At 37.2% G+C, this 15,017-nt stretch overlaps 1 protein-coding gene across 2 annotated transcripts in view; it reads left to right on the forward strand.

The window, feature by feature from the left end:
- Positions 1 to 893: 893 nt before the first annotated feature.
- Positions 894 to 15,017, forward strand: part of LOC113237064 (transcription factor Sp9-like) — a 93,094-nt gene continuing 78,970 nt past the window's right edge. For both annotated transcript variants that reach the window (XM_026473319.1, XM_026473321.1), the window contains exon 1: positions 894 to 1,026. In XM_026473319.1, coding sequence (XP_026329104.1) covers positions 985 to 1,026 — 42 coding nt within the window. In that variant the 5' untranslated portion in view covers positions 894 to 984. The remainder of the gene's footprint in view (positions 1,027 to 15,017) is intronic.

Here is a 15,017-nt window from a genome sequence, read left to right on the forward strand (position 1 = left end):
GCATCAATGTTGTGTCTATAGTAGTTGCAGCATAATGTTATAGGTTGATATTTGTTGTAGTAATAAATAATTGTTCTTATGCTAATTTTATGACATTTGAAGATAAATGAGTATGAAGTAAAAATAAACTAAACTAATATATATTTACAAAAATTATCTAGCATAGAATTTCAACGTTAATGCTTAGTTGTTTTAGTTTCGACGTTGTTGTACGAAATGCTACGATTGCTACGGTTGCGTAGCACTTTTTTTTATATGACTGTTTTGTAGATTAGTAAAAATAAAAATGTGTAGGTTGATTATATCATTAGACAATCTCATTATGAATGTATAGAGTTTTTATATTCATTGTATTAGTAATTGTAATAACTTTTTCTGGGTATATAAACAAACAAACAAATATATGTATAATATGTATATGGGTATTGTATTTGTCAATAGGGATAATTGAAAGAAAGAAAGCGAAAGTTAGATGAGTTTTATGTTGCTTCGAAATAGTGTAGGCCTGAAAATAGGTTTTCGATTTTAAGGTTCCTTTGAATACCGCTCCTCGTCGCTAGATGGCGTAACTGGTAGCATTTGAGAATGGAGTTGAGGTCGGTGGCGCGGCAGCGGTGGCGCGGCGACGGTGGCTCGGTCGCCGGTCGCGAGTGCGGCCGCGGCGGCGTAATTGCACGCGGCTATTATCTGGGCGGCGCTCGCCGCGCATGGCGGCCGGTGCGAGCGGGATGCACTCGATAATACGTAAAACAAAACGAGGGAGTAATAATGGTAAAAAACGAGCAGCACGCAAATTATAGTGAGAAATGAGGCAGCCGGTAGCGGTGGGGGCCGCGTCGTGCGGTGGGGGCTGGCGCGCGGCAGTCGGCGTCGCTCGGCGCACGCAGACCGCCCGCGCCGCCTGCGCCGCCCGCGCACCGTCGCGAGTGTAGTGAGTGAGTGACATGCGCCACCACCGCCGCGGCTGCCTCGCCTCGCACCACCATGAGCGGCAAGGGCTCCTCCTCGCCAGACCTGCTCATGAATGTGAGTCTCAGTCCTAACGCTGCGACAACTATCCCGACACAATCTACTCTACGCTTATTAACAATTTAAGACAAACCATTGAAGAACACTGTCACTGATATACTTCGTGTCTTAGTTGTAAACTCTTTCACATGACTTTACGATGGAGATTATTAGAAACATCCAATTCTAATCCTCTAATCTAATCATCCAAACTATAATATAAATATTTATTTTAAATAATTCTTATAAGTATTTGGATTGGTACATATTTTTATAAAAAAAGGCCTTATGGCGTTTTGCTTCATTTGTTACCTTTGATAATGTTAATAGACCACCATAGTCTATATGTGTCTAGGTGCAGGTTTATATAGTACCAACAAAACTCTAATAGGAAAGAGAAAACAAATGGTTTGTTAACTTTGTCTATGTGGAGTCATTAATAGAGCGATTACAAGTTTGAAAAGGTTGTTCACGGTATATGAGCTTAAAATTTAGAACAAATGCACGCCGAATAGGTTGATAAAACGGTTTGTTAGTCATAGAACCCTTGGGTCCCGATTTAGCACGCACCATAAGCGGCGCGTTATGGCCGATGAGACGGCATCCCTTGGGTCCAAGGATCATGGACGAAAGAAACTCTCTGGGAACTTAGGTTATATTTAATAACAAGAATAATTGAAAATATTTGAAAAACCATTTGGTACTACTGAAGCACAATTTAATAAATATTTATAATCATTTATTTATGATTTTACTAGTTATTTGTTAGTTTTGCTACAGATTCTTTTCTGTGCGAAAAAACTAAAGCAAATTACCTACATTATAAAATACATATGTAAGTAGAAACTTTTTAAAGGACTAGTCAAATGATTCCTGAAACCGGGGCAATGAAACAAGAGGGGAGAAGTCTTTTCCCAGCAATGGGATAAAACAGGTACATAATAAGTAGAAGTATTTAATTCATTGAAAATAAGACGTATATATAATTATATTTTAAAAGTTGTTGTATTATAAAAGAAATACTACAGTCAAACTAAAGGTTTCTCTCAAATGTAGAGCATTAGATCTATTTCTAGCCTCGATTACTATTCATGGCGTCCGCCCTCAGATTCGAGTCACTGCGAGTGGACCCGAGAAAGTACCCACCATACGAAAAAACATTATGTGTAAATTCTCTCAATATACTCCCCCCTCAACTGCCTCCATTGAATAGTAATTTAGGAAAGTTGCTCGACGCCTCAACGACTCTGAATAATAGATCGCCCAATGGAAATGATTTACTATTAAATAATGTAGTAGATAATGACGACAAATAGCTCTAATAGTAACTTCAGCCGAACCTCTATGATTTAGCCAAAGGAAGGATTGATAACAATAAGCATTTATCGTGTAGTTGAATAGATTAGTTTGTCAATAATTTATAAAAAGGTCTTTAAAATACCTTTAACCGTAACTTACAGTGAAAACTAACTAATATTACCCATACTTCCAATAGGACCTTAAAGAGGCACAGCAGGCAGCAGGTATAATTTTATTTATGAAGCAATAACCGTCACATAAATGTTATTGTTATTATCTAAAAATTGCCCATTATAGTTCGTTTCGAACGTTACTAACAGTTCATAAAAACTACCGAAATGCTAATTCAATTAAGTAAAGTTCAAATAAAATAAAGGTCGTGTCGGCGCTTTCGAGGAGCGTAACAAATCCTTAATGACACATAGAGCCTTCGTCCATTTTCTACCCAATTTCCTTTTCCTATTAGTTTAATCTAGAGGCAGGACTACTGGCGCCAAAAATTATGCCGCGACGGCCGTGTCGGGGGCGGCTAATCTGTTTAGCGTTATATCGTGGGGCACGGCTCCTTTGTGCGGCGAAAAAGGAAGAAATTTATGCGTTTCGGCGTCGTGTGTGAGTTTTTGTGGGAATGTAATTAATAATTCGGCGGCAAAACTAACAGTGTTTTCGTTGCACGTCGGCCGGTGATTGATGCCCGCGCCCGCCGCCGCCGGGACAACTTCAATTAGCTCTCTCTTTGTTCCCACTCTATGTGCTCTATATTTCGTTTCACATTACACAAAGGTTATTTAGATATAGCATTCTAATTTCTATGCATAGTCGATTATAGTTAGGTCCTAATTACGTGGACAATTTCATAATAATAAGATATTAATGTTGAATTATACTGTTATATAATACAGGAATAATTCACAATAGCAATACCAACACGGCACGAGTGAAAAGCTGATACAATTCATATACCCTTTGAAAGTGTTCAAAACGTGTTTCACCGGAACAACAGCGAGCGATCTCGGGTGCGTGGGCGCAGGCCGCAAGTTACAAGTCATGCTGCCTCCGGCCCCGTGCCCACGGCTCAGGTGTAATGGACCGAGAGTATTTGTTTTAATGGCTGCTACTAGGATGACTCGCCTCCAGACAATAGACAGGTAAATGAGTAAAGATCGTTGCTAGAAGTTTGTAGATAGAATTAAAGCTTTTTCTATAGACGTAAATATAATACAACTGCCTCTGTGGTCGACCGATTACCATGCCGGACTGCCACGCAGAGATCCCAAATTCGATTCTCCGGTCGAGAGAAATATTTGTATGGCCTAAATTTATTTCTCTCATGAATTTGGGTGTAATTCGTGGTTGTCTATGTATGTGTCCACGGCACCCACGATACAGGGTTTCTCTAGTACGGAGCGATGTTGAGTGTGCGCGTTAAAAAAAAATTATATATTTTATTGTCACCAATATTTATGACTGTTGGTGTCAATTTTATATTGTTATGTTGTAGTTAAAGGCATGTAGTATTGTGTACATAGCGTATGCTATATGCACAATACAATCATAGGATTTACAAGTAAAATAAGAATTAGCTTAATAATTACAATAACGAGTCCTCAAGAAATTACGACATGTCACCAAGAAATATTTAAAGAGTAGCACCAGCTATTAGAAAGTCACAGAGGATACAAGCAATTGAGAACGAGCTCCCGCTGTGTTATTTGCTGTTTTGTACGCGAAACTACCGTTGCTAGCCGCGCGAGTGCCACTCGGCAGCCGTGCGGCAACATTTTAATTGACCACGCGATGCTGAGCCTCGTCCGACTTTTTCTCCTGCTCAAATTGCTCTAAAGTGCTTAATGAGCGATGCGTGCAATCGCCGTTTCCCCGTACGAGAGCTTGTTCGGCTGCTGTTGCTCTTATTTTACATAAATAGTTCAGCTCGACGAACTAATACCGATTCTTGGTACTGTAATTGCACTTGTGACAGGCTTCCGTCGCCTCGACAGCGGCCGACGGTTAAAGACGCCAAGCGCCGGCGTCGCCCAAATTATAGTTATTTCGCATTAATAGCGTACACATCGAGTGCGTGCGCATGCGGCTCCGGGCGCCATTGACATTTGCAGTGAACCTATTTAAGTTACCTATTTGAGCAGCTAACTTATAATTTGTATCCCACTTGCGTGTCCAGTTATAGAGATACTCAACTGCTTGTTCCAAGTATCAGCCGTTCGGACAAAACTATTCAAGTTTTACTTCTCTCAATAGAGATTACTTCCCAGCAGAATGGGCTTGCACAAGCATAATTTTATTAGGATCCCTAACAATAAAATAAAATTGATCCTTAATTGCCGTTTACACGTAAAGCACCGCGTTGAAATCTTTCCTACGGAAAACAATCAACACTTATTATAACAATAGACATCGCCACACGTTATCTAAGTTGTTCTAGTAGCCGTTGGCTTATCAAAACGTTATTTATTGCTTCATACATACGAAGTAGCAAAATATGAGGGTAATTGCAATGATTACGCGACAGGTGTCAAGGATCTCTGTCATTAAAACTTATTGATAATTAGAAGATACTCGTAATTTTTGCATCGTTGTCGGGACATTTTTAATGGGGTCGTCTGGAAGCTATGTAGTTAAGATATTAAATTAATAGGAAAAGGTAAAAAATGCAGTTTACGTGCAAGGCGATAATTGATTGGCACCGTAATGTGTCGGTCAATGGCTGCTCGACTAGTATAAACCCTGTATGTGCATATTTTTACACTATTTAGCAAACTTCTATACACCAGACTTAGTGTGACTGATTGGTATTTAGCATTTAAATAGGAAAATTAAAAATGTCAGGAAAACAGGCAGTTAATGAACTTAAAAAAATTAAATACTTGTTAGTTGTTTGTGTTACGTATATGTATAATCGATACTGTATTATATAGGTAACTTAAAAAGAAGATTTTGCATAAAACATAGACTCAACAGTTCTATTTACAACTTACAGAAACAAGTGTCTAATAGGTAATGTGCTACAGCAGTGTTGCTATTTGGTGACGTCATAATGAGGTCATTCTATGCTTATTAAAAATTGACATTGTTATCTCATATGTTTACAGTTAAAGAATGAGTCAAAAAACTTTTCGTAAGACAAAACGGTTTTGTAGTTTAAATCTGTAGAATAAACTTACAGTTATGGTCAGCTGACAAAATAGAGCTAAGAACAAAGACCACTTTAAAGTTACGAGGACCATTGGTAATGATTCACAAATACAAAGGCAATGATCAGCTATGCAAAACCTATTATAATTAATTATTCCTTATCCCTCGCATCACGAACTGCATCTATTTGCATTTCGACTCGGCTCATTGGTAGTGCATGTCCATACGAAACTATGATGATATAAGACATGTCATTGCGTATGGCAGCCCAGTGGAAGACGGTTGCTTCTCAAATTAGAGAACGAAGGTTCGAACACCTGCAGCAACACCATATATTTGTAGCAATGCATACATCTCGCTAAGTGCGAAAAACACATCGTGATGAAAACTACAAGTCGAATTCAATTCACAAGCTTTGGGAAATATGTGATGTCACCAACTCTCATTGGGCTAAAGCGGCAGATTATACCCTAAACCCTCCTTTATTACTTAAAAAGAGTGCTCCATTTCACCTTGTAGAAAGTGATGATAAGGCCGATAATTGAACATGCACATCTAAATATGTCTATTTATTCACCAAGGAGCAACTATTAGCCGTCCGCCATATAAGTAAATGTGGCAGCGAAGGGCTCAGATTGTTAGAAAAGATTCATATGGGGAAGTCTAAAGGGGTTGATGATAATGTGTGACACGCGGAATGTGTTTATGGGAATATTGGAGATTTACTTATAAAGGGTTTTTCAACAAGAACTTTGTTTTGTAAATCAAAATAAAACAATAAATTTAGATGACAATGATCCAAATTTTTATTGTATTAAAAAAAGTAAGGTTAATGAAAAATGATATCTGATAAATGTCCACCACGACCACAGTTACAGATGTCCATTCTTTCATTAAAGTTTTTAATAACTTTTTGTCAAAATGGTGGGTCTATTTGGTTAATCACTTCACGAATTTTGAGTTTTAAGGCTGCAATCGATCCGATTGGCTCCGTATTGACTATGACTTTAACATAACCCCATAAAAAAATAATCCAGCGGTGTTAAATCACATGATCGAGCCGGCCACTTAACGGCTGAATTTCGTGAAATTATGCGATCGGGAAATTTGGTTTGCAATAAATTTATCGTTTCGGTGGCTGTGCACAACAAAAATTTGAATCATTGTCATCTATATTTATTGTTTCATTTTGATTTACAAAACAAAGTCCTTGTTGAAAAACCCTTTATATAACACGTGGCATTAATATGTGTTAAGCAAAACTTTTTTGTTTATGATACCAAATGACGGGACGAACAAGTCATGGGCCTGATGGTAAGCAACACGCTTGTCCATGACAGTTGCAGACCCATTCAGAGCTTTATAAACACAAAGATCTGAGGGCCTCGGTCAGTGCGCCCGTCACCTCGAGACATAGGTTGATAAGTCTCATGTTCCTGTAATTTCACCAGCACCCTCATCCTTCAAAACCGAAACGCAGTAATGCTCACATTACTGCTTGGCGGTAGAAATAGGTAAAGTGTAATTATTGTATTACTAATGCAACGCTTTGTCAAAAATATCTTCACTGCACAAATATTCATTCCTGTTTCTATTTTGCTATTCATATTTCTATTTAAACCATATGCTGCTTTGTCGTAAGCTTTCATGGTACGGAATTCATGGTAGTCTTTCAAAATGGGTGAGATCGTATTTGATAAATTGCAGGTACCTGGTTTCTGTCAAGGGTCTCAACTCCAGTGCTATCCAAATCAAATCCGGAGTGCCCCAGAGTTCTCAACTGGGACCATTGTTTTTCATAATTTTTATAAATGACTTGGTCACTAAGTTAACCTGCCCTTGCCTCCTATATGCTGATGATCTTAAAGTATTTAACAAGGTAGACAACAGTAGTGACTGCGTTTCTTTGTAGAGGGATGCTACCACGATTGCGGAATGGTGCAAACAGAAGTGCATGTACCTACACGTCGATAAATGTTTTATTATATTATTTACTAACATGCGACACAAAGTACATTTTGATTACGTTATCGAGGGTGCATCACTCCAGAGAAAGTCAGTTGCTAAAGTCTTGGGCGTGTACTTTAATGAGAAGCTTACTTTTAGGGATCATTATAATTTTCTAGTATAAAAAACATGCAAAATGTTAGGTTTTGTCACCAGACCTGCTAAAGAATTTAAAAACCCCAAGACACTTATTGGACTGTTTAATACGCCTGTGTCGTCTGGTCACCTTTCTACGAGGTTCACTCTAAACGTTTGGAAGGCGTACAGACCAGAACTCTCGAAATAGTAAGTTACAGATCACACGTAGGTCGCAAATTGTCGCGTTACGAAGAGAGGTTATCACATTTTAAGGTTATGTCCTTGAATTCTAGACGTAGGGTACAGGATCTTCTACATTTACATAAATGACTCCTCAACGCTTCTGTCCCATATTAATTTTAACATCAAGTGCAATCCACGACGCCTTCCTAGACCATTCGTATTGAATGTTTATACAAATAATACTTCTTTTTACAACCCTTTGACGAGAATATGACCTTATGGCTGATCCTGGCGATGATTTATGGCGATATACTTGATAGTAATGTTAAAAGACTTCGCAATCGATTCCACAAGCACCACAGTTTCTCTCTTTCATAATTATAGTCATATGAATTCTATTTTATTTAAGGTTACATTTGTATTATGCCTAAGTACGTTTTATTGATATATTGCAACAAAATTGTTTACGCATGATTGGTATGTACATGTTTAGGTTTACATTCTTGAGTAGAACTAGTAATAATGTTTAAGCTTTTGTTAAGGAGTGAATGTAAACTGTTTTGTACATCTAATAAATAAAATAAATTTCTGCCGCCAAGGAGTAATGTGAGCATTACTATGTTTTGATTTTGAAGGGTAAGAGTACAGGCACATGAGACTTGTCAACTTATGTTTCAGGGTGATGCAGTGGCAGTGTGCCTCATATTTTTGCGATTTAAAGCTCTGGAGTTGGTGAAATAACAGGCACATGGGACTTGTTAACTTATGCCTCAGATTGACGGGTGCAGAGGCAGTGCCGTTCAAACTTTGCGATTTTTAATCTCTGAGTAGCACTGAATTGTTATGGACAGGCGTGTTGCTTACCACCAGACGCGCGACTTATCCGTCGCGTCACCTAATACACTTATATCAAAACCATAAGTTACTAAGTTATAGAACGTTATTTACGTGATTTGAAAATAATAAAAAGTATGTAAATTTCTTTTCATTATTTGAGTTAATAATTTTATCTCAAGCTGTCTCCCCGTCGTTCACTACCCTGGCCTGTATAATTGAAAAGAGAGTAAGGAGAGCTTGAAAATATTTTCATTGAAAATAATGTTTAAATGGTGAAGCTGGGAACCGAACCAGGGCTCCACGGAACCAGTTCCAGAAATTGCTGTAATGGCCGCCGTTCGCAATCCAATTAATTTACTCATTTAATCACCGATCGTAATACGAGATAACTTTGAGAAATATATTTGATACAAAGTGTCTGAAGTTAGGTGAGTACGAAATGAAAAAAAAAGTTAAACAGTAGGCATAAGAGCACCTAAATTTGTGCTTAAAATATAACCATATCTATTTAAATATTGCAGGTGTTAAATCGTGTTTAACTTTTCAAGATACATTTTTGAAATATTCTGTATATGTAATTAAGAATTTAAATCTACGGATTAAATAACATTGATACAGATAGTGGCAGGCTTAATTATGATATTATGGCGTTAGATATATCTACGGCGTAACTTAATTAAACAGTTGAAATATGTGCTTTATACATGGAGCACATTTCACTACATATTCTATGCTTGGTTTCCTTTATGAACTATTATTTATGATTTTACATTAACATAAATTGGTAGTATTTACAATAAAGCAGTAGACTGTTTTTAGAAATATTGCGGATCTTTCGTTGGAGACTAGGCCTTTAATAATATATGATTAGTAAAGAAACTTTTATTTAATGAATTGATATGACTTTCTACTATACATTTAGTAGGGCTCCTTGTGAAAGAGTTTCAGCCAGGGTAGTACTGCCACCTTACCTATTTCTGCCACCAAGCAGTAATGTCAGCATTACTGTGTTCCGGTTTTGAACGGTAAGAGTGCTGGTGAAATTACAGGCACGTGGGACTTGTCAACTAATGTCTCAGGGTGACGGGCGCAGTGGCAGTGCCCCTCAGATCTTTGCGATTTAAAGCTCTGAGTGGCACTGCAACTGTTATAGATAGACGTGAAGCTTACCATCAAGCGCACGACTTGTTCGTCCCGTCACTTAATATTATAATATTTAAATAAATTGCTACAGCAGGTGCACGGTCCAACAGTTGTAAAAAATTGTTAAGCGCGTAGTTACTACTTACTTCCATAATTCTTTTCTTGTCGTTACTGTAATAAAAGTAGGTTTATATAACAGTTTTAACACACCTATTTTAAACTCAGTATGGTTTTAGCTACACTTTAAATATCTTTCTAACTTAAGTGATTTCTCTTTCTTATACCCGCATAATGCCTCAGAATTTCAATTGGTATTAAAAAAACAGTAAAATAAAAGAAATAACGCCCATGGCCGACCAATGGCGCAGGGTCGCGCCTCCATTGGCGAGGTCTGTGTCAACTGAGCCGGTCCAGCCAGTTTTATAGCACAGTGACATAAAGGCACAACACGTTCTGAGTAAGCAAAAGGCTGATGGAATATATGTACTTTTGTCCTTTCTATACGCCTAGTGTGAGTCGGTGTAACTTAGCTATTTCCACGCAAGAAGAAGAAACACAAAACAAATCTAGAAACTTTGCCAACAGCATTGTTGGACCATATTTAGTAGTTGGGTACTCTCATACTGTTAGGTAAGGTAGATGATATTGTTTACATATTTCAATGTTTTTCTTTCAAAGTTAAAATTATTGTCAAAGGTTTTTTTTATGTTTTTTTATTTATTTATCCTTACATTTCTACAAATAAGATAAGGTTTCCCAAACTTCATAAAAGTTTTTAGGAAGTCCATAACGTATTTTAAAACCTTTGTGTTGTAGCTAATCTTTTTACGAGGAGTCATTTCAGTGTCATCAAGAAATAAGCTCGCCGCCTTCCAAGCAGAAAATGCTTTTATGGTATCTTGTAATTACATGTTACGAACACTAAATCGCGAACAAGTTGGATGAGAATACCTCGGGAATGAAGTAATGTAACGGACGGATGGACGGATGACTTTAAATCATATTTCATTGATTTATTCGATATTCCCATCTGGACAGGTGATTGCGTTATATAGGTGTGTATTTTAATTGCTATATATCATCACTCCGGACCGTCAAATCATCACGTCATGTTATGCGACAGTATCATAACGTAGGCATTTAATAAATCTTGTAATCTTTTTAATGACTTAATTATTCAATTTCCAGTCTTATTTTTAAACGATTAACAATCGGCGGCGTCGTTATATAAAAGGGAAATAAATACCTACTATAAAATGATTTCCCTGAGAATAATTGAATCAGATTTGCTGTCAGTTTACAGCGCTGTGAAATCTCAGCATGTTAGAATTGCCCGCTATAGACTTTAGACATTTGAAGTGCGCCGGCGTGGAGTTAACAGCTGAGAATGGCCCTCATTATAACAACGAGTGAGTTTAAAATATTCCTCCCCCTGAGATCATCGATAAGTGTGAAGCTGACATTTGTAACGTCGTGCCAATGCGCTGACATATTGTTGATACTGACACGAAAACGTGATTTCAACGATTATGAACTACAACGCTTATTATTCTGTCTTATAGTTCGTCATCATGATAGAGACTGGTTTTATATGGTTCTTTATACAATTTTGTACGGTCAAAAGGACATAATTTCGACCGTCTTTATAGTAAGCGGCATAGACTTCAATTTAAATGTACATATCTTAATAATACACTTTTTAACATACAATATTAGGACATAGAAAGATATATATTTAAATGGATTGAGATGGTTCATTTCCAGGACAAGTAGGTAACTTTGTCGTCGCATCGCGTCGTGCGAGCTGGCTGCGGATAAATGGACCGATTTCCATAAAACAGCCGTTTGCTTTTTGCGAGCCTGTGACGCGCACGTGCTCCTGATCAAGTTTCCGTGGAGAAAACGCTTTAATCTTTATCTGCAAAGTCATTTGGTTTTTTAGCTTAATAACGAGTACTTTTGGGGATTGGTGATTTATTTACGGAAATCTTCATTTATTATTTACTTACTATTTATAGTTAAAATTAGCTTTTAGAAGTAACAAAATCCTTAAATAAATATTTGTTATAAATACTATTTTATGATACCAAGTGAAGGGACGAATAAGTTATACGTCTGGTGGTAAGGGACACGCCCGTTCATAGCAGTCGCAGTGGTAGTGAGGGGCACTGCCACTGCGCTTGTCACTCTGAGTTGACAAGTCCCATATGCCTGTAATTTCACCAGAAACCTTTATCTTTAAAAACCGCAACGCAGTAATGCTCACATTACTGCTTGGTAGCAGAAATAGGAAAGGTGGCAGTACTTTCCTGGACGAACTCTTTCACAAGGAGCTCTACTGCTACGAAGACACTAAATTGTACTAAATAGACTTCGTTCACAGCAAAAAAAAAAAAACAATGTGACACAAATAAACAAGATCTTGTTAAGATGATAAAAAAAACTTGTTTCTTTGTAACATGTTCTGAGCCTATGAAGCACAATGATTGCAGCAACAATTTTAAGTAATGAATTTAATTAAATCGTGATTAATTCCATCATGTATCTTGACAGGTTAAATTGATTTAAGTCATGGTTTTTCAGTGTGACAAGAAGTAATTTTTGACACTATACATACATATTGCGGTCTAATCATAGTGGATACTTTATCTTTGTATTTCTACTTTCTACCTTTAGATATTTCTACTGCTTTGTCATTACATTTTGTCATGAGTATATGGCAATAATTGTCATGTAATCGGTAATATCCACATTATTTCGACATGACATTATGAACGATAGATTCCGATTATAATAAAGATGTTAATACAACCGGTGCAAAAATTGATTTACTTGCATAATTTTGCTGTCGTCAGTTTTTTACGTTAACATTGCAACATAAGCCATTACCGGTTTGTTGATCTTAAGATAACGGTTATTTATGTCGTTTATTTACTTTGAGGAATGGGTATTATATCACCCCCTTCGCCCTAGCGTTACCAAAAAACATGCATTTTCCTGACAGTCCTCCACCACCGCGTTTCTACATCATTAACCACCGCTTGTCGTTTCCGCGACACGACCTTTGCTGTGACATTTATGCTCTTTTTATCACTGCTGTTTAGATGTTATTTTACTAGAAACTTGTTATCGTGTGAAAATGTCGAGCGAAACGAGAGCTATCGTTAGATGAATTACAATACATGCTTTTCGTGTCAGGCATAGATTCTCTTGACACTGCCTTTCAAGGTGATGAGTTATGGTTAAAAAGATGCAGAAAATAATAACACTGCATATCGGATCCACACACAAACATTGCACTGGATTCTCTATTACGGTGTGTTGGTGAGTCGTTTATTGCAATAATTTTACTGAGAATGATCTCGTTCGTATTGTAAAAAGCGCGCCATAAACATTTATTTAAGTAATACACAATGAGGTGAGGTGTTTATTATAAAATAAACTTGGAATGTTTCTGTAAATACAGTTTTGTGGTTGGATTGCACTGTGTCGGGTATGGACTCGCGTCACACGGGCGCAGCGGCTGCGCAGGCGCGCCCCGAGCACGACGATTATAATTTCGAGCGCGATCAACATGAAAATGAAGGCCCATAAATTTATTAGACATAGTGTCGGCCGGCTCGCCTCAGGCTTGCATTATATAAAACATGTCAAGAATTAACCATTATCATACTAAGAATATATTTTACGCGGATAAAAATAATGTTACCTTAATCGCGGCCCGTGAACTATGTCAAGATTGCCGCAGAGCAAATTTAAATAAATCGTGACTCGAACGACTGTCGGAGAATACGTACTATGTGTAATAGATACTGGAATAATCGTTATTATTGTAAAAATTCTGATGTGAATTATTACCTAAATATCATCTCATATTATCGTATACATTAAATGCGTGTTTATTTAAAATTGACGGCTATGAACTTCTTATTTCAAGAACTTCAGTGGATACAGGGCGATTTATTCATTTCATATTAGAATTATGTTAGTTCCTAAGTTATTGATTGAGTTGGGTGAGCAGCAGCGGTAGATCAATCTCCGCAATTTGCAGATATGAGCGTCTGATCCTAAACAGAGATATCGCGCCCACGTCGGCCACGAGGGCAAAGTTATAAAATGTAAATTTATTGCGCGATATTTTACATAAATTCAAATTGCCTTACATTACGTCACGTAATTATGCCGCGCACAATTATTATAATTTTCTTATAATCGCCCTGATGAGGACGTGCGAAAAAACAATTTTGAAGAGCCATATATGTTGATTTATAGCTGTTGTATGATTAATACCAAATTTTGATAGGATTCTGCAGATTCGCCAATTTATTATCGTCGTAATCAGATCTCTCTACCTTCGACAAGATCGCGCTCCGATTTTGAATAAATTGCGATGTTTAACACGGATATGAGTGGATAACAAATGGTTATAATGATTTTTACATTGTTGTCTGTCGTGAAAAGATCATTAAGCGAGAGAGCAATTATAACATAAACATCTGCGTTCACAAGTCGCGGCGATACTTGCACGCCGTGCTCGCTCACCGCTACGCACGTCTAATCATCAGTGATTCATCTAACGAAATACAAAATTAATTATATACCAGCCACAAAATCTTACCCGAATTCGTGTTTTTAATTACAACCTGCGTTTTGTGATTTATTTTGGACACACGTGTTCTGATGATTTATGAAACCTGAAAGAAAGTGGGAAAAACGAAACAACTAAACGTTTCTCTAATTTATATAAAAACAAAAGGAAGCGTAACAATTATCATATTTCTCTAATTGATCCACAGAGGAACTGGATCTACAAAAAGGAGCGGCTAATTTCATATTCGAGGCTACCAAACGTATTTGTTGAATTATTTGTGTGATTTAAAATTCCTCTGTCGAACTTTAATAACAGACAAGAACCGCAATTGAAGTTTTAAGATGTTCGGCGTTCTCGCGTCGTACGCGTGAGAGTGGACACATTTCATATAGTCACGTACAATTAAAACTACTGCCTATATAATTATATCCTTTGCCCCATTTGTTCATTTGAAATTCTCCATTGATTATACACTACGTTGTTAAAATCCATCTAAATACTGAATAATGTGAACGAAGAAAATTATCCGTTCGCTCGGAAAATCTGAACCTTAATTGCGTGGATTTAAATTTTTGATCAAATAACACCTGAAATAAGCTTCGGTTCCATGTGAATCGTAGTTATTAAGGCTGGTAATTAGAGCAAGTGGTTTAATAGGTTTATTTATAATAGTGCTTTATAGTGTGGATTTGAAACAGGAAAGTTAAGTAAAGATAGT

This window comes from Hyposmocoma kahamanoa, unplaced genomic scaffold (assembly GCF_003589595.1).
Source record: "Hyposmocoma kahamanoa isolate Upper Pololo Valley unplaced genomic scaffold, ASM358959v1 93, whole genome shotgun sequence".
Lineage (NCBI taxonomy): Eukaryota > Metazoa > Arthropoda > Insecta > Lepidoptera > Cosmopterigidae > Hyposmocoma > Hyposmocoma kahamanoa.